The sequence below is a fragment of the Phoenix dactylifera genome, chromosome 10 (genome assembly GCF_009389715.1).
Source record: "Phoenix dactylifera cultivar Barhee BC4 chromosome 10, palm_55x_up_171113_PBpolish2nd_filt_p, whole genome shotgun sequence".
Taxonomy (NCBI): Eukaryota; Viridiplantae; Streptophyta; class Magnoliopsida; order Arecales; family Arecaceae; genus Phoenix; species Phoenix dactylifera.
In genome coordinates, this window is record NC_052401.1 from 3,189,199 (window position 1) to 3,215,780 (window position 26,582).

The 26,582-nt window shown below is 38.3% G+C and overlaps 3 protein-coding genes and 1 pseudogene across 3 annotated transcripts; 3 read left to right on the forward strand and 1 right to left on the reverse strand.

The window, feature by feature from the left end:
• The first annotated feature begins 7,750 nt into the window (after positions 1 to 7,750).
• On the forward strand, positions 7,751 to 9,484 carry LOC103711091 (annotated as a pseudogene).
• Positions 9,485 to 19,927: 10,443 nt separating this feature from the next.
• LOC120112222 (probable indole-3-pyruvate monooxygenase YUCCA10) lies at positions 19,928 to 20,677 on the forward strand. Its single transcript, XM_039131084.1, has one exon. The coding sequence runs from the start codon at positions 20,039 to 20,041 to the stop codon at positions 20,675 to 20,677; it is 639 nt and encodes a 212-aa protein (XP_038987012.1). The 5' UTR covers positions 19,928 to 20,038.
• Positions 20,678 to 20,960: 283 nt separating this feature from the next.
• Positions 20,961 to 21,710, forward strand: LOC103697198 (probable indole-3-pyruvate monooxygenase YUCCA11). The gene is made up of 3 exons (XM_008779005.3): positions 20,961 to 21,164; positions 21,322 to 21,444; positions 21,543 to 21,710. Exons 1-3 carry the CDS (start codon positions 20,961 to 20,963, stop codon positions 21,708 to 21,710), a joined length of 495 nt encoding a protein of 164 aa, XP_008777227.2.
• Positions 21,711 to 23,548: 1,838 nt separating this feature from the next.
• Positions 23,549 to 24,289, reverse strand: LOC113461301 (nuclear transport factor 2-like). Its single transcript, XM_026801161.2, has 2 exons — positions 24,115 to 24,289; positions 23,549 to 23,937 (listed from the first exon to the last, which is right to left on the reverse strand). Exons 1-2 carry the CDS (start codon positions 24,136 to 24,138, stop codon positions 23,581 to 23,583), a joined length of 381 nt encoding a protein of 126 aa, XP_026656962.1. The 5' UTR covers positions 24,139 to 24,289; the 3' UTR covers positions 23,549 to 23,580.
• Positions 24,290 to 26,582: the final 2,293 nt, after the last annotated feature.

A 26,582-nucleotide genomic window follows, 5' to 3' on the forward strand; every position in this document is an offset into this window, starting at 1 on the left:
GTTGCCTTGCACGCCTGTGCGGCCCGCCGTGCGGGCGTGCGGCGTCTGCCGCGCCTCGGGCTCGGGGCGTGACAGATTTGGTGGTATCAGAGCTTAGGTTTCAGATTCCTAGGGATTGTATTTGAAATAGTCAGATGGAGCTTAAGTTTTAGGATCTTTAGGATTCGTCAGAAAGTTTGAGAGATGGGTAGACATTAGGCCATTAGATGAAGGCATTTATTTGCTTTTGTTATTGATAAATTTGAGTTATTTTATCATAATTTTGAAATGCTAAAATTAGACTGCAACCTAATTATGGTCGTAACCAAAGTGTGAATGAGCTACTCTAAGAGTTTTCTTGGTAGAGCAACTTGTATTTCAAGTTATGATTAATTAGATTTTGACTAAATTAAGTGAAGGAATATTAATCATGAGTTATTATCGTGCAATGTAATTATTTGGAAAGTTTAACTTGATATCAGGCACTGTGAATATTGCTTCTAGTTGAAGTTAATTATTTTGGTAGCAATTTAAGATTCATCTATAAAAAGATGTTTAAAGCTTGGACTAGAAAATATTCATTGAAATCTGTATGTGGATCATGCATGGAGCTCGTATATAGAAGGAAAATATTGATCTGAGTTGTGCAGCAGAAATTTGATGAACTGAGTAAATTTAAACTGGTCAAAAATTTTGACTGTGTTTTGGTAACATGTTATGATGAAAGACTATGTTATTCAATAATGAAAGATTTTGTTAATAAGGGAAGGTGAACACTATTGATTCTCAGGTCAATCCTGATATGATTATGTTATTTCTTGGATAGACTTTGCTATTTTTGGGTATGCTAAGAAAATAATAATAATAATGATAATTTGAACGTATCATGACTCGGGTTAGTTGATTGATGACCAAATATGGTCTAATTTGTTAAATATCTGAATAAACCATGCATTATTTGCTCTCATCTTATGATTTATAAGTTTAAGTTAAAGGCTGGCATATTGAATCATGGTATCAATACTTTGCCTTCTTAGACCTACTTTTGCGGTTTGATACAAATCATTTTTGAGATAAATCGTTGCTATCTAATGATTATCAGTACATGTTTATTTTGTGAATCATATTCTTAGCAACATAATAATTTGACTCTAAGGTTAGTCATTATCCTTTGAGGGATCAGCACACTACCGGTTGCTTCTGTTTATGCTTATATACTATTTGATACTGGTGCTGCACATTCATTATGTCATCGATATTTGTGCGAAAACATGATCTACCTTGCATGCTGTTAGAGTATGATTTGCATGTTAACACCCCTGCTGGAAGTGGGATGATGGGTAATCAGGTCTGCAAGACTTGTCCGGTTCAGATAGTAGGTAAAGACTTGCCTGCTGATTTGATAGTTATAGATACGCATGACTTTGGCATAATTCTCGGTATGGGCTACTTAGCATCACACTTTGCTACCATTAACTGTCATGAAAAGCGGATAAAATTTTAGATCCCTCGAGATACTGAATTCAGCTTCATCGGCAGTGGTGCATATACCTCCCCTCGAATTATTTCTGCTATGCAAATTAAGCGACTACTTAGAAAGGGGAGTATGGCATATATTGCCACAGTGGTTGACACTAGACAGTCAGATCAAAGATTTGAAGATATCCCAGTAGTAAATGAATACCCCGATGTCTTTCCGGAAGACCTCCCTAGCTTGCCACCAGATAGAGAAATTGATTTTGCAATTGATTTGATTCCTGGTACCACACCAATCTCTAAGACCCCCTATAGAATGGCTCCAGTTGAAATGAAAGAATTAAAGGAGCAGTTGCAGGATCTTCTTGATAAGGGTTTCATCAGACCTAGTGTTTCACCTTGGGGAGCCCCAGTCTTATTTGTAAAGAAGAAGGATGGTAGTATGAGATTATGTATTGATTATCGAGAGATAAATAAAGTAACAATAAAGAACAAGTATCCTCTACCAAGAATTGATGACTTATTTGATCAGTTAAAGGGGTGATGCGATTTGGAATACGTGGAAAACTCAGTCCACGCTATGTGGGCCCCTTTGAGATTCTGGAAAGAGTAGGAGCTGTGGCATACAAATTGACACTCCCACCTTCACTGTCTGGAGTCCACAACGTTTTTCATGTTTCTATGTTAAGAAAGTATATTCCAGATATGAGCCATGTGGTAGAAGTGGCTCCTTTGCAGCTTAGAGAAGATTTGACATATCCTGAGCAGCCTGTACGTGTGGTTGATAGAAAAGAGCAAGTGTTGAGGAGGCACACGATTCCTTATGTTAAGATCCAGTGGAGCAATCACTCAGAACGTGAAGCCACGTGGGAGCTGGAGGACAAGATGAAGGAAAAATATCCGGACCTTTTTGCAAGCTAAGGTATGTTAAATTTCGAGGACGAAATTTTTCTAAGGGGGAGAGAATGTGAGACACGGGCTGAAGTCGGCAGGCCTTGCCGACTTCAGTCCCGTTCTCTTTTTGGAAGGCCGGAACAGAGGATCGCGATTTGCGATCCTCTCCGGCTCTTCCGGGGATGATCAGGGCGGGGATGTCGCTAGTCCCGCGGCACCCCCCCTCCAGCTCATCCGCGGTCGAACCGCGGCCGCGGATCTCGCTCGGCCGCCGCGATCTTCGCGGCGGAGAGCCATCACGAGGGGGTGATAAAACCCCCCAAATCCTCCTCCCTAGGGCAAACCGAGCCCTCTTCCTCATTCTCTTTCCTCCTTCCCTCCTCCTCCTCTCCGATCGATGTGTCTTCCCGACCGAGCGCCGCCCGGATCCCCTCCGCGAGCTTCCCCTGCTCCGAGATCCAACCCCTCGGCTTCAAACATCGCCGCCGTCGCTTGACGCCGGACCGAGCCTCCCTCGGCCGGGATTTGCCACCTCCGTCGACCGCCGGCAAGCCCTCCTCCGTCGAGATCCTCCTCTCCTCTGTTTCAGCCCAAGCAGCCGAGATCATCATCTCGGTTGCTTCTCCTCCCCGTCGGTCCCTGCAACGCCGCCGGCCGCCATGGCGGCTGGCTAGCAGTCGATCGAGGGGTGGCCCCCGGCCACCCAAGCTGGTCACCCCCGCCGGCCACCTCCCTCTCTCCTCCGTCTCTTCTTCTCCCCCTGTTCGTGGGGGGGAGTTTGGGGAAGGAGGAGGCCCATCACGGGCCAAACTGGGCCGTTGGGCCCAGTCCACTGCAGGCCCAACTTGGGCCCAGTCCAGTCCGGTTGGGCCCAGTTGGGCAATACCCCCATGGGCCCAACTTGGATCCAGATCAAACCCGAGAATCCGAACCCGAACCCAAACCTGAACCTGAACCTGAACTGGAACCCGAACCCGAAACCCGGGATCCGAAACCCAAACCCATTTGACCAATAAACAGATTTTTTTGCAGTTAAGCCCTTGGCAGTATGCTATTTCAGAAATAGGGACTCCTGTAATTTGTATTTGATCCCTATAGGAAAGATTTATTACATAAAGGCCCCCAACTATATTTATTTAGTCCCCTCACTCAAGTTTTATTATAGAATAGTACCCTGTAATTAAGTATTAGTCCCTGCAATAAATCTTATTGTATAAATGAACAAATTAGAAGCCAACCTTGGGGGCCCTATTTAGCCGAGTCTATGCGGGCCCATTGGGCCGAGTCCGATATGGGCCCTATCAGGCCGTGCCCATTATGGGCCAACTTTGGGCTCTGTTGGGCCATGTCCAATAGTATTATTTTTGAATTTTGCTTAGTCTGAAATTAACAAGAAATTAATTAAACTTTAAACAGGTGAACCTGATCCGTCTACCTGAAGTAGGAATCAAGCGAGAAGATGTAAGTAACTTAATACTTCAAGTGTGATTTCTAAATTATTTAATAAACTGATTATGTTTTGATATATGTTTTGCATTCAGTAAAATGGGTCAGACATGTTAAATTTTATTTGAAAATCATGTTATATGCTCTGAAATCCATGAAATATAATTGGACAATTTCTGAAATATATTTTTATATATATATATATGCATTCTCAGCATGGCTATGATCTGTTCTGTTCAGTTCTGGCCCCGCCAATGGGGATTATACGTTGGACCTGTCGACTTGTAATCTGTGAGGAACCGGTTTCGACACCGTACCACCGGTGATTAGAATAGTGGTATTTGGACACCGTACCACCGGTGCTTAATAATAGTGGTGTTTGGCACCTTGTGCAACCCATGCCACTGGGTTACGTGGCCGTAGCCTATTATGTTGAGATTCTGGTATCAGAGTTTTTGGAAAAATGATAATAAGTTTTGAAAATAGTAAAACAATGTTATTTATGATTTATCTTATTATCCTGTATTTTGATCTGATATGCTCTGACCCCACTCTGGGATATTTTGTTGCTTACTGGGCTAGTGTAGCTCATTATTCTGTTTTTCTCCATTTTTCAGATCCAGAGGCTTGATCGCACGGGATTGGGGAGTGCGTTAGAGTTTCCGATGATTCTTCAGTTATTGGCATTTTAGTTAGTTTAGTTTGGACATTTGAATTATATTGGCATATGTTATTCTGAAATTTTGTAAGACTGCTTTTGAACAATTTAAATAATTATGTCAATTTTGAACATCTGTATCTGCTTTGATGTAATCCGTTGCCTTGCACGCCTGCGCGGCCCGCCGTGCGGGCGTGCGGCGTCTGCCGCGCCTCGGGCTCGGGGCGTGACAGTACTATAGAAGTATGGAACAAATATAATAGTTAAAAACTTTTTATCCTTCAATGTTGATTGATTTTTCAATATCCACTGACACAACGTCAAGGTGGAAGCTAAATTCCAACTGAATGTATTGCATCAAGACAGACAGCTTGTTTCTCTTTAGTTAGGTCCTCTGTTTTATGGTATTAGGACTATAGCTTCAAAATTGCATCTAGAGCTTAAGTTCTTGATGGGAGATGAGCTTATAGGTAAGGTGCGAGATGGTGATTCCTGCATTCTAGGACCATATGAAAATTGCATCCAAGCTCTCTATCCGCTACAGCAGCTAAAAGAAACATATATCTTATGCAGTCAACTGTGGTAATATCAATTGATAGGAAAAGAGAAAACAAAAGAAAAGAAAAGAAGAGGGCTGTGCCATACCTGCTGAATGTACTCCATGGTCTTCAATCCGTTGCCTTTTTTCCTAGTCGTCTTCAATCCGGTGGGATCGGCTCAGGAAAAAGGAGTTGGAGAAGAAGAAAACGAGGCTCTTTTCCAGCTCTTTCATTTATGGTCCCTTTCCCATACCAGATACCATGTTACCATGCATCGTGTATTTTAGAGAGGGACTGAGAATTAAAAAGGGATTTTTTTTTCTTTCTTTTTCTTTTTGGCGAGAGTCCGGTCCACGTGTAATATCATATCACTTGTCCATCATTTCAGACTATATACATATCACTTGTCCACGTGTAATATGGATGACACGAGTATGAATTATTTAAAATATGAAGGAGCAAAGCAAAATAGAACTTAGAAGTAGGGCTTGCATTGGGCCATGGTTAATAATACTGGGGAAAAAGGGTCAGCCTTCTAAAATTCTACTCAAACAAGCACAAAATTGAGACCAAGACCGAAATATGCAATTAGATATGTTGACATCAATTTTCTTCTGAACATATCCTCCTAATGACAGTACCGAGCCCAGATGAACATGGTTACGAGTAGATGAAAGGTTGTTGGTTTAAAAAAGAAAGGCTGAGCCTTAATGAAAATCTCTCGAAAAGTTGGCAAGGATGTCATGGAGAATGAATATAAATACCTGCCATTCTCCATCAAGCATAGAAGAAAGATAAATTAGCTATACATATTCATCAATGTTTTTGAAAGAAGTAGCCCAAAGTGTTTAATTTAATAAAGTGTTATGAATCTCATCGACATATAAACTTTTGTATCTATTGTCTATAACGCTATGGGCCATTCAAAATTGAGAGTTCATACAATTGATCACAATATATATCATACCAGATTGTCAAAAAAGGTAAAAAGAAGTTACTTTACCTATGCACCAACTGGTAATAAACAAACTTTTAAGGACATGTATATAATTGCACATGATTTGTAGGTACAAAGGATCAATACCTACTAAATTTTGGTTCATGTGCGTTTAAGGCGTAAATATCATGATCAACAGCATGGGTTTTTTATTTGAATACCGAATAAAAAAATTTCTAACTAAGAAGACAAGTAGCATCCATTATATGACCACTCAATTCATATTCTAAATCTTTGTTTATATTGAATCACAGATAATTCTATATTCCACATAGTCAAGATTTTCAAATGGCTTTAAAACAACAAAGAATTGGTTAAACTTCAAGTTTCTTTTTTTTTTTCAAAAAAAAAAAAGTTGAGGTGGTAGTGGGCCATGTAGACATGGAACGGGCCTGCTCTATAACATTTAACCCGATTTAAGACTTAGAAGATTGTGTCCGGCATCAGATCTGATTCTCCAACAAGTTATGAATATACCCAAGACAGCAACGGCAGACCTTTGCACAATGGTAAGGGCGTCATATGCTCGAAACATGAAAATGGCCTCTGCACTCACAGCAATAAATCTGCATACATATGACCCTCCCATACCATGCAATTGCGGGTCCTTTGGGGTGACATTCGCGATACCGTCCTTACAACCAACTTGAACGCTTTGATCTCATCAAGGTTACAATGAAGAAGGAGGTGCTGATCGTGGGAGCTGGTCCATCAGGCCTTGCCACTGCTGCATGCCTAAGCATGTTCTCTATTCCAAACATCATACTAGAGAAAGAGGATTGCAGTGCGTCTCTTTGGAGGATTTTCAAATCAGAAAATCCTTCAATGATCTACTTATTGTTCATGAGCTATAGGATGATGTTGATGATTGAGCACAATCATCATCGTCGTTGTTTCAATTGTTGTTGCTGCTCTTGTAATTGTATATAGCTTGTATGGCATCTATAAATATAAATTTGAATTTGCTTCACTTTTTTATTTCAAGTTCCCAATTCATTTAAAGAGGGGTAAAGCAGAGAATTTATATTAAACCGTTTAATCGGTTACCAATTTTAAGATTTTCTAAATCGAAAAAAACCCTTAGACAATAGAAGAAAAAGAAGAGAGAGAGAGAGAGAGAGAGAGAGAGATTAGTTATATATGCTTTCAAATTCTACAGCAAAACCTTGTCTACTAAAGGGACAGACAAAAAAAAAAAGCACAGTTGCAACTTGAGTAAACAAAAAAATTCAAAAACAAAAATTATAAGCAACATATAATGGAATTTGGTAATTATCAAGCATATTTCAAGGTTTTGCATCTACGGTTTATTTGAATCATTTATTTGCTTAGCAACTAGAGTTTCGAATACGGTTAAGTATTTCTAGTGCAGGTGTGTCTCCCTTTCTTTTTTAAAAAGGGATATGGCCATTTCGAAGATTAAAAAATAGAAAGTTCTGCTTTTACAAAGTTTGGTGAAATTATTGCAAATATTATCCATATACAAGATAGAGATGGATATTGACCATGGTCATACCTAGTGCATACATTTAAGCAGAACGTCATCAGGGTAATATTTGGGAGATCATTACTAGATTTGGTGAAATAATAGCAAATATTAAACCATTTCAAAAACAAAAAGGGATATTGGTGCATGTATATAAGCAGAAGGATGTAATGGCATCAGCAAGTGGGATAATTGCAGGTAATAGTCCTTTAGGGTGACAATCACGATACCGTCCTTATAGCCAATTTGAAGCCTTTGATCTCATCAAGGTTGCAATGAAGAAGGAGGTGCTGATCGTGGGTGCTGGTCCATCAGGCCTTGCCACTGCTGCATGCCTAAACATGTTCTCCATTCCAAACATCATACTAGAGAAAGAGGATTGCAGTGCTTCTCTTTGGAGGAGGAGGGCATATGATCGTCTGAAGCTTCACTTGCCAAGCAATTTTGTGAGCTGCCACACATGCCTTACCCTAGCACGTTCCCAACATCATACCCAAGGATCAATTCATCCAGTACTTGGATAAATATGAAGCACGTTTCAAGCCGAATATTGTTTATTGCACTGTTGTTGATTCTGCTAATTATGACAAATACAAAGGAACATGGAGCATAATGGCTTGTGACAAGGTCACAGGGGAGGTCAAAGAGTACACCGCAAAGTTTCTAGTCGTGGCCACCAGAGAGAATGAAGAAGGGATGATTCCGAATATCCCAGGTTTGAAGACCTTCTCTGGGGAGGTCGTCCACTCTTCCTTTTACAAATCGGGGGCTGCTTACACTGGCAAGAATGTTCTAGTTGTTGGAAGCGGTAACTCAGGCATGGAGATTGCTTATGATCTCTTAAACTTTGGAGCAAAAACCGCCATCACCATCCAAAGCCTGGTAACTAGATTTACCTTGAAACATGCTCGACATTAGTATTACAATTAGTTTTATAGGGGTTTGTATGTTTTATAAAAGTAGTTGTATCCAATAGTTCATACTTGCAAATATAATCAACATCATGCTAGAAATACACAACAGGTTGGATTTGCTATATTCTTAAACACCATATGCCCCTTATAAAAGTACGGTGTAACTAAGGATAATCCATAGGTGTTGTATTTTATTAGTTAGAACATATTTGTCTAGTAGATGTAATTTTGCTTTTGGGCTCTTGTAACAGTTCCATGTGATGACCAAGGAGTTGATATACATGGGGTTGGTTTTAGTAAAATACCTCAATGTTCGTTTGGTGGACACCTTACTTCTTATGCTTAGCAATCTCAAATACGGAGATTTGTCCAAATATGGGATTACAAGGCCAAAACTAGGCCCTCTCTCTCTTAAGATTGCGACTGGTAGATGATCAGTTATTGATGTTGGTACTATAGCAAAGATCAAAAGCGGTGAGATTCAGGTAACTATTTTATTTTTTTTGACGAGCCAAAATCCCAAATTATTTATGCTATTTTACTTTCAGTTAATTTCTTCATAATATCATGCAAGAGATAGGCCAAGTAATTCGCATGTGTCTGATTTTGATGACGTTTGTTTTGTATGTGTTTATTGAATAGGTTGTCAAAGGGCCATCGAGCATACAAGGCAATGAGGTACTTTTTACCGATGACAAGTCATATCAGTTTGATGCAATAGTTTTTGCAACCGGCTATCAAAGCAAAGTAAAAAAATGGCTAAAGGTACAAGGAAATTGTCAATTAATTTTTAGTCATTGGATGTAATTCTTTTCATTTAACTTACTTGGGCTATAGTTCACAAAACTAATATATGAATGTAGGATGATTTTGGTCTCGTTGGCCAAGATGGGTTTCCCATAGCAAAATTTCCAAACCACTGGAAAGGAGAAAATGGGCTATACTTTGCTGGGTTTGCTAGAAGCAGATTGGCCGGAATCACCATGGATGCAAAAAACATTGCTGATGATATAAACATGGCTTATTATTGATGTACCCACAACTTGTGTTTCATATGATGATGATGATAATCAGTATCGCCTTAATTATTATTATCATCACCGTCATTATTGTTGTTGGCTATTATTGTTGTTGTAATTGCAATTCTTACTGCTATCATAAATAGCTTGAATGACCTTTGTAAATATAAATTGGGATTAGCTTCGATGCACTTTTTTTGTTTCAAATTCGTCCATTCATATAAACTGGGGTAAATAATAGAATTTGCGCATTAATTGGTTTAATAGGTTACTGATTAAGAATTTTTCAAATCAGAAAATCCTTTAATGATCCGCCCGTTGTTCATGAGCAATAGGATGATGTCGATGATTTATCACTATCATCATCGTCGTTGTTTTAGTTGTTGTTGTTGTTGCTCTTGTTGCTGTATATAGCTTGTATGGCATCTATAAATATAAATTAAAATTTGCTTCATTTTTTTATTTCAGGTTCCCCATTCATTTAAAGAGGGGTATAGCAGCAAATTAGTTAGTAAGAATGACTTGATGTGCTTTATTGTATTTGCAGAGAGTGTGTGTGTGTGTATATATATATAAGTATAATCTAATTTAATTGAAATTCAATAAATTTTTGGAAAGCTAGATATACATGTTCCTTGATATTAGATATATCTGTATAGTATGTACAATAATGGAAGTCAATAATAAGAGATTTTATGATTATATGGAGTATAATATGGAATTGGATTCCAATATTTGTCCATGATTATAGACGGTAGGAACATAAAAATGTATCCCAATGATTGTCTATTATTGCAGGGCTTATTGACCTGGTAATTAATCCTTTTTTTGGAGAGATGAGAGTGTGCATATTCGACTCGGTTGCCTAATACAAATATAGAAAAATAATTCAACAAGTATAGAAATGAATTCAAATGATTGTGGAGAGACAAGAGCTAATAGAGATATGTGAGAATGTTTGTCAGAGACAACTGCTAGTAGGCCTATCATAGGCTAGGCTAGGTTTTGCCCAAAGATTAATACAATTTACTTAGACTTGGGCCCTTAGCCCGGCCCAGCTTTCAATCCTATATTTCGGCTCAACCCCAGGTGGGTTTTGGGCTTAGGATTAGATCTCAGACTTTCTTACCATTTTTTTTAGATATCAAAAAATTTAAAATATTTTAAATAAAAAAATATCTTTTCTGGTGCTTTTTAGAGCCTGTACCGATGCTTATATGCGTCAAAAATTTTGGCGCCGATGCTTTCAAAAGCATTGTGTCGGTGGGAGTGGAAACGTTTTTTGCTGACGTTTTTAAAAAAGCATCGTTAAAAACTGAAGCTTTGCCGACGGTTATAGGCGTCGGCATATTTTGGAGTCCATCGACGCTAGTAAGCGTCGGCGAAAACCGATGATAGGCCGATGCTTATAAACATCGTTAGAGTTAATTTTTTTGCAAAAAAATTATTTAAAAAAATTAAAACTCTGTTTTTGTTTCAAGAAGCATCCTTTGTTTCTATTCCAGAACTAAAACTTGATACTGATGGAGAACCAGAAAAAAATAAAGAAACAAAGAAAGAATTCATTACAATTTATCCAAAGAACATGATAGTTAAATATTGTAGAAAAAATTCCACAATGAAACCCAATGTAATCCAAAGAAGAATCTCAAGTAGAGTCACACCAGTGCCGTTCACCAACCCAGAGGTCCCCCGTTGCTCATCAGCCTCTTCCTCAAATCTAAATATATCATTCAAGGCATTACCACCTTTATCCTGGGTGGCAAGGAAGAAAGACTGAATGAAGCTTGTCCTGATGTTTTCCTTCCCTATGAAGTACCCAGTCATGAGGACGAGCACCCCACCATCAAGCGGTTCCTGAGCATCCACTGTCTTTATCTCCAACCCGAACTCTCTATAGTCCATAGACAGTATCTTCTCATTGATCGCCTTCCCATCAATCCAACCATGCAACAGAAAAAACAATTAAATCAGAAAAGAAAAATCTGAAGCAAGAATTGCCATCAAGCACGATCAGTCTTCATTTTTTTCTTATTTTTCTCTACTTTCTCTCATCAATCAAACTCAAAGATGGTAAATTCCTACAAGAAACAAGGACAAGCTTACTTGCATGGTGGGATCGAACTCATGAACCCTGAGCCTTTGGCTGGCCGAGCTTGCTGTTCCCCAGGTAGAAGCGGTAGATGAGCTCTGGAGACTGGTGAAGGATATGGTCGTATTGGTGAACAAAGACGTTCCCAAGCTACCAACAAGCCAATAAATCAGATAGCAACGAACCTTTCTTCGCATTCTTAAATCAAGAAGAAGAAAAATAGAGCCCAATCGGATTGAGACGCTTACCCCTTGAGCAGATGGGGGAGATCCACTAGGAGCCGACTGCTCGGAGGTCGTGCCGTGAGTCGAAGGTCAACAAGAGCTGGAATAACCCTGTTCGCTGGGAAATGGAGCGAGTACCATGCATCAATGGAAAGAGTCATGGATTGATCCATCCATCCCCTAGTATCGGATCCAAGGAGGGATTGGAGTGAAAAGACGCGAAAATTTGGTTTTTCTCCTTTGATCCGTTGAGCGCTCCCAAGGGCTTGAGGTGAGAGAGGAGAGCCATGTCTTCAGCGACACAATCCGCTTCGGGGGAAAAGGGGGAGGAGGAGAACGAGGCCGTCGAAGAGGGGGAGAAGAAGGAGGACAAAGCGGGGGAGGACGAAGCGGGGGAGGACGAGAAGGAGACCGTCGTTATTGTCGTTGGCTATTATTGTTGTTGTAGTTCTTAATACTATCACAAATAGCTTGAATGACCTATATAAATTTAAATTGAGATTCGTTTTGATGCATTTTTTTGTTTCAAATTCCTCCATTCATATAAACAGGGTAAAGAAGAGAATTTATGCATTAATTGGTTTAATAGGTTACAAATTAAGAATTTTTCAATTCAAAAAATCGTTCAATGATCTACCCATTTTTCATGAGCTATAGGATGATGTCGATGATTTACCACTATCATCATCGTCATTGTTTCAGTTGTTGTTACTGCTCTTGTTGTTGTATATAGCTTGTATGGCATCTATAAATATAAATTGGAATTTGCTTCATTTTTTTATTTCAAGTTTTCCATTCATTTAAAGAGGGGTAAAGCAGAGAAATTACATTAAACCGTTTAATATGTTGCCAATTTTAAGATTTTCTAAATCAAAAAAAAAAAATCCTTAGATAATAGAAGAAAAAGAAGAGAGAGAGAGAGATTAATATGTATTTTTACGTAAGAGAGAGAGAGAGAGAGAGATTGCACACATAGAAAGAGGGTAATGTAGAAAGAGAGGTGGTGAATCAGGCAAACATATGCCAGGTTGCTATGAGGAGTTCTAATCAGCACTTGTAGGGAGAAAAGGCATTTAATCGATGATATTATATAAGATTTAGAATTTAAATCATGCACTTATAATGATTTGAGGAGATAGAAAATTAGTTAGGAAGAATGACTTGATGTGCTTTACTGTATTTATGGAGTATATATATGAATATATAAGTATAATCCAATATAATTCAAATTCCATAATTTTTGGGATAGCTAGATATACACGTTCCTTGATATTAGGAATATCCAATATTTGATTATATAAAGGATTTTATGATTATATGGACTATAATATGGAATTGGATTCCAATATTTATTTTTTTTCTATAGTATATCAGCAACCGACAATATTCTTGTCCCATTATGTTCTCATATCAACAACAATTGCAAATTAAATATACAAATATGTCAAACATAAATGAACAACACATGAAAAATGAAAGAACTTAGGTCGAGCTTTAATCCCTGGCCCAAGCCCGGCCCATTTACAAAACGTGCCAATTTTCTCATCCTTGCCCAACTTGCCGTGCCTAAAATATTGGTCCAAGCTTGCCCAAACAGCTAAGCGAAGCAGCCTTGATGCGAGGTGTTGTGCGATTCCTGTTTAACTAAATATATGCTAAACAGATCGTTGTTAGAACCGACAAACAAAGTTTAAATTTAATTTACTCTTACCTGTTCTACTCGAAGAATAGTGGTCGTAAGAGGTCGATCCATAGGGAGGCGATTGGAGTTGCTTAAAAATAAAAACGTTCACTCGGATTCGAAATCGATTTTTGAATGATAAAAGAAAACATTACTTCGGGGATGTGGAATGATTCTCTAGTCTATCAGAGAATGTTTTCTATTTGAAAATAAACAAAGGAGAGAAAGAAAACTTGCAATTGAATTCTAATGCAGAGTAAGGATTGATTCCTGAAGACATAATATAAATGAAAATTGCAGATCAAATAGCAAAAAAAAATTTTAGAGTTATCTTAAAACTAAGAATTCCAAAGTGCATAAAATAAATTGCAGAAATTAAACTAAATCTTAGACATGGATTTCATAAAATAAAAATTAAAAATTTCATAACAAGAAATGATTACAGAAGTAAAAAATATTGAAGATGAAGCCTAATGCTTCTTTTCTTCTGCAAATAAAAAAAAAGAAAATAAGGACTAAAAGAAAATCAAATAGAAATCTCCCCTTTCTTTTTTTTTTCCTAATTTTTTATTCTTCCTTTCAAACGAAACAGAGCCATGCTCTGTTTCTTCCCTTTTCTTTTGACAACAGAGCCTTTCTTCTTCCTCCAACCGAGCCGAGAACCCCTGTCTCCTTGGCCTCCCCTTGGACGTGAGCTCCTCCCCCCTTTTATAGATCCATCCTTGAAGCATCGAGAGGGAGAGGATGCGTGATTGCTGGGGATCCGGAAGCTCGGGCGCTGGGATTTGGGGGAGAATCACGGGCGGAAGGGATGCTGCAAATGGGATTCGCTGGCTGAAGAAGAAACGGAAGGCTGGCCGCGAGATCGACGGAAGGACGCCGTGGAAGATGGACGGATGCAGGATCACTTGGAGGAGGCGGTCACGGCTTGGATCCGGGCGTGGGATCCTTTCTTCTCCCTTGTTTCCGCACGGGATGAAGCTGTGGATCTTTGAAACGGGCGGCCGGAATCGGTGCTGGGAGGAGCGGATCCGTGGATGGCGCCGTGGGACCGCTGGGAGGTTGGCTGGCCGCGGGATCTCTTGGAGAAGCTGGGAGGCGGACGAACGGCTGGACTGCATTCAAACGGGCGCCTGGGAGGAGGCGTGGATCACGGACGCGGTGTCGGAGGCTGGAGATGTGGACGGCTTGGTGCTGGGATCATGGATTAAAATCGGGAATGGAAGATTGGCTTCGGTTCGTTGACGATGCATCGCGGGATCACTGGAGGAGACGGTCGTCCGGGTCCACACGGAAGAGGGAGGAGCTGCAGACGCGTGACTTTTGGGAGGAATGAATGCACGGAACGGCTGGGAGCGTGGAGATGGACGCGGACTGCTTATGGGTCATGTGCCAGTTTCTGCAATGGAATTGGAATTTGGAAGAAGGTTTGGGATTTTATTTGCCCTCCTGAGAGGGGAGCTGGGAGACACCAAGTTTCATCCAATTAGTCATATAGATAAAAAATAGTGTGATATGAAATTTGGCTTGTAGATGGATGGACTTGGTTCGTCACGGGTCATCTGTTCTGACTGGAGATCAATTGCAAGTCTTTCAAGTCATGGGTCACCCAGCACCTCATAGTTATGATATGGCCAAATTAGATTTGCCCCAAAATTCTTTCCCAAAAAAAACACAAACAAAATAGACCCGATTCGGACCCGAACCTGACTCGGACCCGACCCGATCTTCAACCAGGTCGGATCTGGGACGGGATCCTTCTGAAGTCAAATTTGTACTCAATGTGCATTTTATCTCTAATTTATGATAATCTGTGTCAAACCCAAATATAATATTAATCCAGTGAATTTATCATTATCGGTTAGCAACAACACTAATTTTAGTGACATGTAGGTCGCACTTTTGTGCTCTCATCACACCCCCCAACTAGCTTATTGCTAGTCTCTAGCAATCAACAAGCAAACGATAAAATGAGGGCACAAAAAGATGTAGTCTAACTTATGACTCTATTTTTTTTTAATTTTTTTTAAACTAAATATACAAAACTAAGATATGTACCCATTTTCGTAGGGAATCACGATTGCACTTAGCACGTGCAACAAGCCTTTAAACCCCTAGGTTACCCTAGTGGACGAGTGTTGTCTCGTGAGGGTTTGCAGTGAAGTTACCCACAAACTTCATCAGTCAGAAATTTCCAATTTTTAACTCGAAATTTGAACAGGTATTACTGTATGAAACTAGAATTGCAAGGACAATAGAGACTTGTTGCTATCATATTTAAACAGACTCTAACTCAAGTTTCATTACACCCCATCTATCTGCTAACAAGTCAAGAATGTAGTGAGGTACAAGATAGTATCATATAAATGAGTGGCTTTCACTTACTTCCAACATGATCACTCCAATTTTCAAGACTTTCTAGAGTTAAATGGTAATGAACACCCCGAATTTATTTATTTATTTATATTTTTTTTTATCAGACTGAATGCTAAGAAGAATGACTTGTGCAATATCTAGCCTTATTAAACTTTCTAGCTAACCCATGTAGCGAGTGTTAGGCCCATGACTCCCGATCCAGATGGCTCAGGGCACTAGGTGTAGAGACACCCTAACAGGCTTAATAACTCAAGTTAACTAGGCTTCAAGGCCAAATTAGTCACTCAGAGTTTAATCTCAATCATCCTCACCTTTTTACACGAACACTCGCTGCTTGCCAAGCAAGAGGCCCGGTTACTCAGTGAGAAGACTTAAATTAAACTCATTATTTTATTTTATTTTATCTTTTTTTTTTGATTAGGGTGTTCATCACACATATAACTTTAAATTATTCCAAAGATTAAAAGTATTCATATTAGTTGCAAGTTTGCATACCCCACTATTCATGTGCTTACGTGTAGGTGCTAAATCATCTTGTATCATGTTAGCAGAAGATAGGTGGGACGAAAACTCAAACTATAACTGTTATCATATTCCTTAACTCAAAGCTATTGTCAAAACAATTCCTAGTTTGTACAGCCAAAAAGATTAAAGTTTGAGTTAAAAATTTGAAATCCTTTTTTTTAAAATTTTTTTTAATTGCATAAAAAAATCAAAAATATTCTCACCCCCATACCTAAATCTAACATTGTCCTCAATGTTAAAGAAGATTTAAAGCAGTGATAGGACATAGGAGAAGTTACCTGATATGGGTGGATAAAGTGATAATTGGGGCCAAAAACCCCCAAACCTGCATGTTAGTAATGTATTGATTTTTTTTTTTGGAAATTACATGTTGGGTTGCCTCCCAAGAGCGCAAAGTTTTATGTCTTCAGCCGGACAAAATGTAAATCCTCCTTTTTTTTCAACCATTATCTAAGAATGGTTTTGGAAGAGTCCGATGAAGAATAGTCGGCTGATGACGATCTATACTCATAAGGGGAACAGAACTAAGGGGCGCATGCTTGACCCCTTCCTCGGAATGGGCAAGGTAAGCTTCTAAAGGATCCTTATTATAAGTTTGTATGAAAGTCTCCTGAACCAGACTTTCAATCATGTCAACTTCATTGATTTCTTTGTCGTCTGGTGGTTGTTTACTTATGTTGAAGACATTAAGTTCGACTTTCATGTTGCCAAAAGATAACTTCAGCATCCCATTTCGACAGTTGATCACAGCATTTGCTGTGGCTAAGAAAGGTCCACCTAAAATTATAGGTGTGTGACTATCTGGATGTATTGCAGGTTCAGTCTCAAGGATAACGAAGTCCACAGGATAGTAAAACTCATTTACTTTCACTATTACATCCTCTACAATCCCCTTGGGGTACTTCACTGTCCTATCTGCTATATAAGGAAAGGGTAATATTTGTAGGCTTTAATTCCCCCAAACCTAATTTTTGGTACACATAGTAGGGAAGTAGGTTTACACTGGCTCCTAAATCTAATAGAGCTCTCTGGATGATCGTCTCTCCTATTTTTATTTCAATGGTTGGGCAACCAGGGTCTTTGAATTTCGGGGCAATCTATTGTTGAATGAGAGATTAGGCTTGTGCAGCCATAACAGCTTGCCTAGGAATGCTGGTTTTTCTTTTGACCGTGGTGAGGTCTTTCAAGAATTTTGTATAGGAGGAAATTTGTCGTATGGCATCGAGGAAAGGTATATTTATTTGAACAGTTTTAAAGACTTCCATTATTTCATCAAAGTTCTTGGAGTCCCGAAGTCTACTGGGAAAGAGAACCTTAGGTTTGTATGTTTCTATGGGTTCTTCCTTTTTTTCTGATTTATCCTGTTCTTTACCTCTCTTCTGAATAGGGTTCTTATCGGATTCATTTTTATTTTCTTTTTCATATTCAGGAAGTTGGACTTTATTGTCCACTTGCTTGTCAGACCTTAAAGTGGTAATTGCCTAGACTTCATAGGTCGGATTTTCATTAGAATCGGTTTGATACTGACCTCTCTGACTTTGATTTTGTTGTCTACTAGGGTTAGGCACCGGTTGACCAGGTAGTTCACCTTTCTTTCTATCCCCTGGAGAGTTTGCAATTTGGCTTAGACTAACCTCAAGTTTTGCAATCGCTTGCGCATGGAATTGGTTAGTCTGGGCTTGGGCTGTATTGGTCTGTTGTTGTTGCTTGATAAAATCTTGTTGTTGTTTCATCATATTAGCCATCATGGTTTCGAATTGTGAAGGTTGCTGTGGGATAGGGGCATTATAAGGAGGTACAGATGGAACCAATGGTTGGTTCATTTGTGATGGACCTATCCTGGGAAAGTTGTTCTGAAAACCTGATGGACCACCTTGATGCTGAATAGGTTCATTCTGCTTATATGAGAAATTTGGGTGGAACCTATTATCAGGATGGTAAACTGGGCTGAACGAGTTGGGAGTGGGCTTCTTAAAGGCACTATATGAATTTAGAGCATTTGCTTGCTCGGCCTTTATGGTGGGCAGATTAGGGCAGCACTCCACTAGATGCTCCAGACTGTTACACAAGACACACAAACTATATGACTCGTGATCCACTTTCATGACGGGATTTGACTCTTTGTATTAACTCGAACTAGTGGAAACAGTGAAAGCATCAAACTTTTTACTTAAGTTGTTCATTCCAGTCACCAGATTGGACATGACATTTTTGAGTTCTAAATCTGTTTTCATTCCGTAGGTACTTGGTTCTCTAGACCCGAACTCATCTCTATTTACTTCTTCACGATAGCTACTCCAATTTTGGGCATTTTCAGCTAAGTCAACAAGAAATTCATAGGCTTGATCTGGGGTTTGGTTCATGAACCTACCCTTGTGCATGGACTCAATCATATTTCTATGTGCCGGAGTTAGTCCTTTATAAAAGAAGTGGACCAGATCAGCCTTATCAAGCCCATGGTGCGGGCACTTGACCAAAAGATCATGGAATCTTTTCCAAAGTTGGGAAAATTTCTCTTCAGATTTTTTTCTAAAAGTTCTGATGGCATCCTTAATTTTTTTAGTTTTTACCATGGGATAGAACTTAGCCATGAACTTCCTAGATAGTTGTTCCCATGATGTGATGGAATTAGAAGCAAGAGAATACAGTCATGCAGCGGCACGATCCTCTAAAGTCATGGAAAACAACCTTAATTTAATACCCTCTTCATCTAAGTTTTGATTTCTAAATGTTTGACAGATTGTCAAAAATTTGTTTAGATGAATGTAGGGTTGTTCACTCTCGAACCCATGAAACTTGGGTAACATGTTTATTGTTGCAGCTCGAATCTCGAATTGGGCTGCATTATTAATTGGTAATACTATGCAAGTAGGGGGACTAGCAGATGCGGGTGCAAACAACTCATTCAAAGTTCTGATATGTTCACCCATTGTAGAGATTCACAGTTGGTTTACAGTTCGCAGGTTGTGATGAAAAGTTCTGTCAATCTCAGGATCAAATGGGGTTAACTTATCCCTTAATGACCTTCTACCATGCATACATTATCAACAATTCATTAGATTTGACTCCTAAAATAAACAAAATCATAAGAGAAGAGAAGGGCTAGACACAGATGACCACAACCAACACCACACAACAATTTGACCCTATTAGACTTAGAATTAAGTGAGATTTAGTAGCTTCTTAAATCTAATTGCACAGAGATTTATCAGGTTAAAAAAATTTCTGAAATTCTCTCCTAGATTAGACAGCTTCTAATCTTCCTTTCAGATTAAACAGAAATTATAAGCAACATATAATGGAATTTGGTAATTATCAAGCATATTTCAAGGTTTTGCATCTACGGTTTATTTCAATCATCTATTTACTTAGCAACCAGAGTTTCTTATTCGATTAAGTATTTATAGTGCAGGTGTGTCTCCCTTCCTTTTTTTTAAAAGGGATATGGCCATTTTGAAGATTAAAAAATAGAAAGTTCTGCTTTTGCTAATTTTGGTGAATTTATTGCAAATCTTATCCATATACAAGATAGAGATGGATATTGACCATGGTCATTGCTAGATTTAGTGAAATAATAGCAAATATTAAACTATTTCAAAAACAAAAAGGGATATTGGTGCATGTATATAAGCAGGAGGATGCAATGGGGTCGGCAAGTGGGATAATTTAGGGTGACATTCGCGATACCATCCTTATAGCCAATTTGAAGCCTTTGATCTCATCAAGGTTACAATGAAGAAGGAGGTGCTGATCGTGGGAGCTGGTCCATCAGGCCTTGCCACTGCTGCATGCCTAAACATGTTTTCCATTCCAAACATCATACTAGAGAAAGAGGATTGCAGTGCTTCTCTTTGGAGGAGGAGGGCATATGATCGTCTGAAGCTTCACCTTGCCAAGCAATTTTGTGAGCTGCCGCACATGCCTTACCCTAGCACGTTCCCAACCTTCATACCCAAGGATCAATTCATCCAGTACTTGGATAACTATCAAGCACGTTTCAAGCCGAATATTGTTTATTGCACTGTTGTTGATTCTGCTAATTATGACAAATACAAAGGAACATGGAGCATAATGGCTTGTGACAAGGTCACGGGGGAGGTCAAAGAGTACACGGCAAAGTTTCTGGTCGTGGCCACTGGAGAGAACGATGAAGGGATGATACCAGATATCCCGGGTTTGAAGACCTTCTCTGGGGAGGTCGTCCACTCTTCTTTTTACAAGTCGGGGGCTGCTTACGCTGGCAAAAATGTTCTGGTTGTTGGAAGCGGTAACTCAGGCATGGAGATTGCTTATGATCTCTCAAACTTTGGAGCAAAAACCGCCATCACCATCCAAAGCCCGGTAACTAGATTTACCTTGAAACATGCTTGATATTAGTATTACAATTAGTTTTATAGGGGTTTGTATGTTTTATATAAGTAGTTGTATCCAATATTTCATACTTGCAAATATAATCAATATCATGCTAGAAATACACAACAGGTTGGATTTGCTATATTTTTAAACACCATATGCCCCTTATAAAAGTACGGTGCAACTAAGGATAATCCATAGGTGTTGTATTTTATTAGTTAGAACATATTTGTCTAGTAGATGTAATTTTGCTTTTGGGCTCTTGTAACAGTTCCATGTGATGACCAAGGAGTTGATATACATGGGGATGGTTTTAGTAAAATACCTCAACGTTCGTTTGGTGGACACCTTACTTCTTATGCTTAGCAATCTCAAATACGGAGATTTGTCCAAGTATGGGATTACAAGGCCAAAACTAGGCCCTCTCTCTCTTAAGATTGCGACCGGTAGATCATCAGTTATTGATGTTGGTACTATAGCAAAGATCAAGAGCGGTGAGATTCAGGTAACTATTTTACTTTTTTTGACGAGCCAAAATCCCAAATTATTTATGCTCTTTTACTTTCAATTAATTTCTTCATAATATCACGCAAGAGATAGGCCAAGTAATTCGCATGTGCCTGATTTTGATGACGTTTGTTTTGCATGTGTTTATTGAATAGGTTGTCAAAGGGCCATCGAGAATACAAGGCAATGAGGTACTTTTTACCGATGACAAGTCATATCAGTTCGATGCAATAGTTTTTGCAACCGGCTATCAAAGCAAAGTAAAAAAATGGTTAAAGGTATAAGGAAATTGTCAATTGATTTTTTATCATTGGATGTAATTCTTTTCATTTAACTTACTTGGGCTATAGTTCACAAAACTAATATATGGATGTAGGATGATTTTGGTCTCGTTGGCCTAGATGGGTTTCCCATAGCAAAATTTCCAAACCACTGGAAGGGAGAAAATGGGCTATACTTTGCTGGGTTTGCTAGAAGCGGATTGGCCGGAATCTCCATGGATGCAAAAAACATTGCTGATGATATAAACATGGCTTATTATTGATGTACCCACAACTTGTGTTTCATATGATGATGATGATAATCAGTATCGCCTTAATTATTATCATCATCACCATCGTTATTGTTGTTGGCTATTATTGTTGTTGTTGCTGCAATTTTTACTGCTATCTTAAATAGCTTGAATGACTTTTATAAATATAAATTGGGATTATTTTTGATGCACTTTTTTTGTTTCAAATTCGTCCATTCATATAAACAGGGGTAAAGAATAGAATTTGCACATTAATTAGTTTAATAGGTTATCGATTAAGAATTTTTCAAATCTGAAAATCCTTTAATGATCTGCCCGTTGTTCATGAGCAATAGGATGATGTCGATGATTTATCGCTATCATCATCGTCATTGTTTCAGTTGATGTTGCTGATCTTGTTGCTGTATATATCTTGTATGGTATCTATAAATATAAATTGGAATTTGCTTCATTTTTTTATTTCAAGTTCCCCCTTCATTTAAAGAGGGATAAAGCAGAAAATTTATATTAAACCGTATAATAGGTTGCCAATTTTAAGATTTTCTAAATCAAAAAAAATCCGTAGATAATAGAAGAAAAGAAGAGAGAGAGAGAAATTAATATGTGTTTTTATGTAAGAGGGAGAGAGAGATTGCACACATAGAAAGGGGGTAATGGGGAAAGAGAAGAGGTGAATCAGGCAAACGTATGCCAGGGTGCTATGAGGAGTTCTAATCAGCACTCGTAGGGAGAAAAAGCATTTAATTGACCATATTATATAGGATTTAGAATTTGAATCCTGCACATATAATGATTTGAGGAGATGGACAATTAGTTAGAAAGAATGACTTGATGTGCTTTATTGTATTTGCAGAGTGTGTGTGTGTATATATATATATATAAGTATAATCTAATTTAATTGAAATTCCATAATTTTTTGGAAAGCTAGATTTACATGTTCCTTGATATTAGATATATCTGTATAGTATGTACAATAATGGATGTCAATAGTAAGAGATTTTATGATTATATGGAGTATAATATGGATTTGGATTCCAATATTTGTCCATGATTATAGATGGTACAAACATAAAAATGTATCCCAATGATCGTCTATTATTGCAAGGCTTATTGATTTGGTAATTAATCCTTTTTTTGGAGAGATGAGAGTGTGCATATTCGACTCGGTTGCCTAATACAAATATAGAAAAAATAATTCAACAAGTATAGAAATGAATTCAAATGATTGTGGAGAGATAAGAGCTAATAGAAATATGTGTTAATGTTTGTCAGACACAACAGCTAGTATACCTATCATAGGCTAGGCTAGGTTTTGCCCAAAGATCAATACAATTTACTTAGACTCGGGCCCTTAGCCCGGCCCAGATTTCAATCCTATATTTCGGCTCAACCCCAGGTGGGTTTTGGGCTTAGGATTAGATCTCAGACTTTCTTACCATTTTTTTTTAGATATCAAAATATTTAAAATATTTTAAATACAAAAAAATAGTCTGTTCTGGTACTTTTTAGAGCTTGTACCGATGCTTATATGCGTCAAAAAATTTGGCGCTGATGCTTTCAAAAGCATTGTGTAGGTGGGAGTAGAAACGTTTTTTGCCAACGCTTTTAAAAAGCATCGGTAAAAATTGAAGCTTTGCCGACGGTTATAGGGATCGGCATATTTTGGAGTCCATCGGCACTAGTAAGCATCGGCGAAAACCGAAGATAGGCCGATGCTTATAAGCGTCGTTAGAGTTAATTTTTTTGCAAAAAAAGTATTTAAAAAAATTAAAACTCTATTTCTGTTTCAAGAAGCATCCTTTGTTTCCATTCCAGAACTAAAACTTGATACTGACAGAGAACCAGAAAAAAAAAAAGAAACAAAGAAAGAATTCATTACAATTTATCCAAAGAACATGATAGTTAAATATTGTAGAAGAAATTTCACAATGAAACCCAATGTAATCCAAAGAAGAATCTCAAGTAGAGTCACACCAGTGCCGTTCACCAACCCAGAGGTCCCCCGTTGCTCATCAGCCTCTTCCACAAATCTAAATATATCATTCAATACATTACCACCTTTATCCTGGGTGGCAAGGAAGAAAGACTGAATGAAGCTTCTCCTGATGTTTTCCTTCCCTATGAGGTACCCAGTTATGAGGACGAGCACCCCACTATCAAGCGGTTCCTGAGCATCCACCACCTTTATCTCCGCCCCGAACTCTCTATAGTCCATAGACAGTATCTTCTCGTTGATCGCCTTCCCATCAATCCAACCATGCAACAGAAAAACCAATTAAATCAGAAAAGAAAAACCCGAAGCAAGAATTGCCATCAAGCACGATCAATCTTCATTTTTTTCTTATTTTTCTCTACTTTCTCTCATCAATGAAATTCAAAGATGTTAAATTCCTGCAAGAAACAAGGACAAGCTTACTTGCATGGTGGTGATCGAACTCATGAACCCTGAGCCTTTGGCTGGCCGAGCTTACTGTTCCCCAGGTAGAAGCGGTAGATGAGCTCTGGAGACTGGTGAAGGATATGGTGGTATTGGTGAACAAGGACGTTCCCAAGCTGCCAACAATCCAATAAATCAGACAGCAACGAACCTTTCTTCGCATTCTTAAATCAAGAAGAAGAAAAATAGAGCCCAATCGGATTGAGACGCTTACCCCTTGAGCAGAGGGGGGAGATCCGCTAGGAGCCGACTGCTTGGAGGTCGTGCCGTGAGTCGAAGGTCAACAAGAGCTGGAATAACCCTAGTTCGCTGGGAAATGGAGCCAGTGCCATGCATCAATGGAAAGAGTCACGGATTGATCCATCTAGCCCCTAGTATCGGATCCAAGGAGGGATTGGAGTTAAAAGTCGCGAAAATTTGGTTTTTCTCCTTCGATCCGTCGAGCGCTCCCAAGGGCTTGAGGTGAGAGAGGAGAGCCATCTCTTCAGCGACACAATCCGCTTCGGGGGAAAAGGGGGAGGAGGAGAACGAGGCCGTCGAAGAGGGGGACGAGAAGGAGGATGAAGCGGGGGAGGACGAGAAGGAGGCCATCGTTATTGTTGTTGGCTATCATTGTTGTTGTAGTTCTTAATACCATCATAAATAGCTTGAATGACCTATATAAATATAAATTGAGATTCATTTTGATGCATTTTTTTGTTTCAAATTGCTCCATTCATACAAACAGGGTAAAGAAGAGAATTTATGCATTAATTGGTTTAATAGGTTACAGATTAAGAATTTTTCAAATCAAAAAATCGTTCAATGATCTACCCATCATTCACGAGTTATAGGATGATGTCGATGATTTACCACTATTATCATCGTCATTGTTTCAGTTGTTGTTGCTGCTCTTGTTGTTGTATATAGCTTGTATGGCATCTATAAATATAAATTGAAATTTGCTTCATTTTTTTATTTCAAGTTTCTCATTCATTTAAAGAGGGGTAAAGCAGAGAAATTACATTAAACCGTTTAATAGGTTACCAATTTTAAGATTTTCTAAATCAAAAAAAAAATCCTTAGATAATAGAAAAAAAAGAAGAGAGAGAGAGATTAATATATATTTTTACGTAAGAGAGAGAGAGATTGCACACATAGAAAGAGGGTAATGTAGAAAGAGAGGAGGTGAATCAGGCAAACATATGCCAGGGTGCTATGAGGAGTTCTAATCAGCACTTGTAGGGAGAAAATGCATTTAATCGATGATACTATATAAGATTTAGAATTTATATCATGCACTTATAATGATTTGAGGAGATAGAAAATTAGTTAGGAAGAATGACTTGATGTGCTTTACTGTATTTATGGAGTATATATATGAATATATAAGTATAATCCAATATAATTCAAATTCCATAATTTTTGGGATAGCTAGATATACACGTTCCTTGATATTAGGAATATCCAATATTTGATTATATAAAGGATTTTATGATTATATGGACTATAATATGGAATTGGATTCCAATATTTATATTTTTTCTATAGTATATCAACAACCGACAATATTCTTGTCCCATTATGTTCTCATATCAACAACAATTGCAAATTAAATATACAAATATGTCAAACATAAATGAACAACACATGAAAAATGAAAGAACTTAGGTCGAGCTTTAATCCCTGGCCCAAGCCCGGCCCATTTACAAAACGTGCCAATTTTCTCATCCTTGCCCAACTTGCCGTGCCTAAAATATTGGTCCAAGCTTGCCCAAACAACTAAGCGAAGCAGCCTTGATGCGAGGTGTTGTGCGATTCCTGTTTAACTAAAAATATGCTAAACAGATCGTTGTTAGAACCGACAAAAAAAGTTTAAATTTAATTTACTCTTACCTGTTCTACTCGAAGAATAGTGGTCGTAAGAGATCGATCCACAGGGAGGCGATTGGAGTTGCTTAAAAATAAAAACGTTCACTCGGATTCGAAATCGATTTTTGAATGATAAAAGAAAACATTACTTCGGGGATGTGGAATGATTCTCTAGTCTATCAGAGAATGTTTTCTATTTGAAAATAAACAAAGGAGAGAAAGAAAACTTGCAATTGAATTCTAATGCAGAGTAGGGATTGATTCCTGAAGACATAATATAAAGAAAAATTGCAGATCGAATAGCAAAGAAAAATTTTAGAGTTATCTTAAAACTAAGAATTCCAAAGTGCATAAAATAAATTGCAGAAATTAAACTGAATCTTAGACATGGATTTCATAAAATAAAAATTAAAAATTTCATAACAAGAAATGATTACAGAAGTAAAAAATATTGAAGATGAAGCCTAATGCTTCTTTTCTTCTGCAAATAAAAAAAAAGAAAACAAGGATTAAAAGAAAATCAAATAGAAATCTCCCCCTTTCTTTTTTTTTCCTAATTTTTTATTCTTCCTTTCAAACGAAACAGAGCCATGCTC

Excerpts from the sequence above, each read along its gene's own strand:
- LOC113461301 (XM_026801161.2), bottom strand. The coding sequence starts at position 24,138 with ATGAGTTCGATCACCACCATGCAA. Across the intron at positions 23,938-24,114 it reads GTTCGATCACCACCATGCAA|GCGATCAACGAGAAGATACT; the intron begins GTAAGCTTGTCC and ends ATTGATGGGAAG.
- LOC120112222 (XM_039131084.1), top strand. The coding sequence starts at position 20,039 with ATGAAGAAGGAGGTGCTGATCGTGGGAGCTGGTCCATCAGGCCTTGCC.
- LOC103697198 (XM_008779005.3), top strand. The coding sequence starts at position 20,961 with ATGGGGATGGTTTTAGTAAAATACCTCAACGTTCGTTTGGTGGACACC. Across the intron at positions 21,165-21,321 it reads TCAAGAGCGGTGAGATTCAG|GTTGTCAAAGGGCCATCGAG; the intron begins GTAACTATTTTA and ends TTTATTGAATAG. Across the intron at positions 21,445-21,542 it reads AAGTAAAAAAATGGTTAAAG|GATGATTTTGGTCTCGTTGG; the intron begins GTATAAGGAAAT and ends ATATGGATGTAG.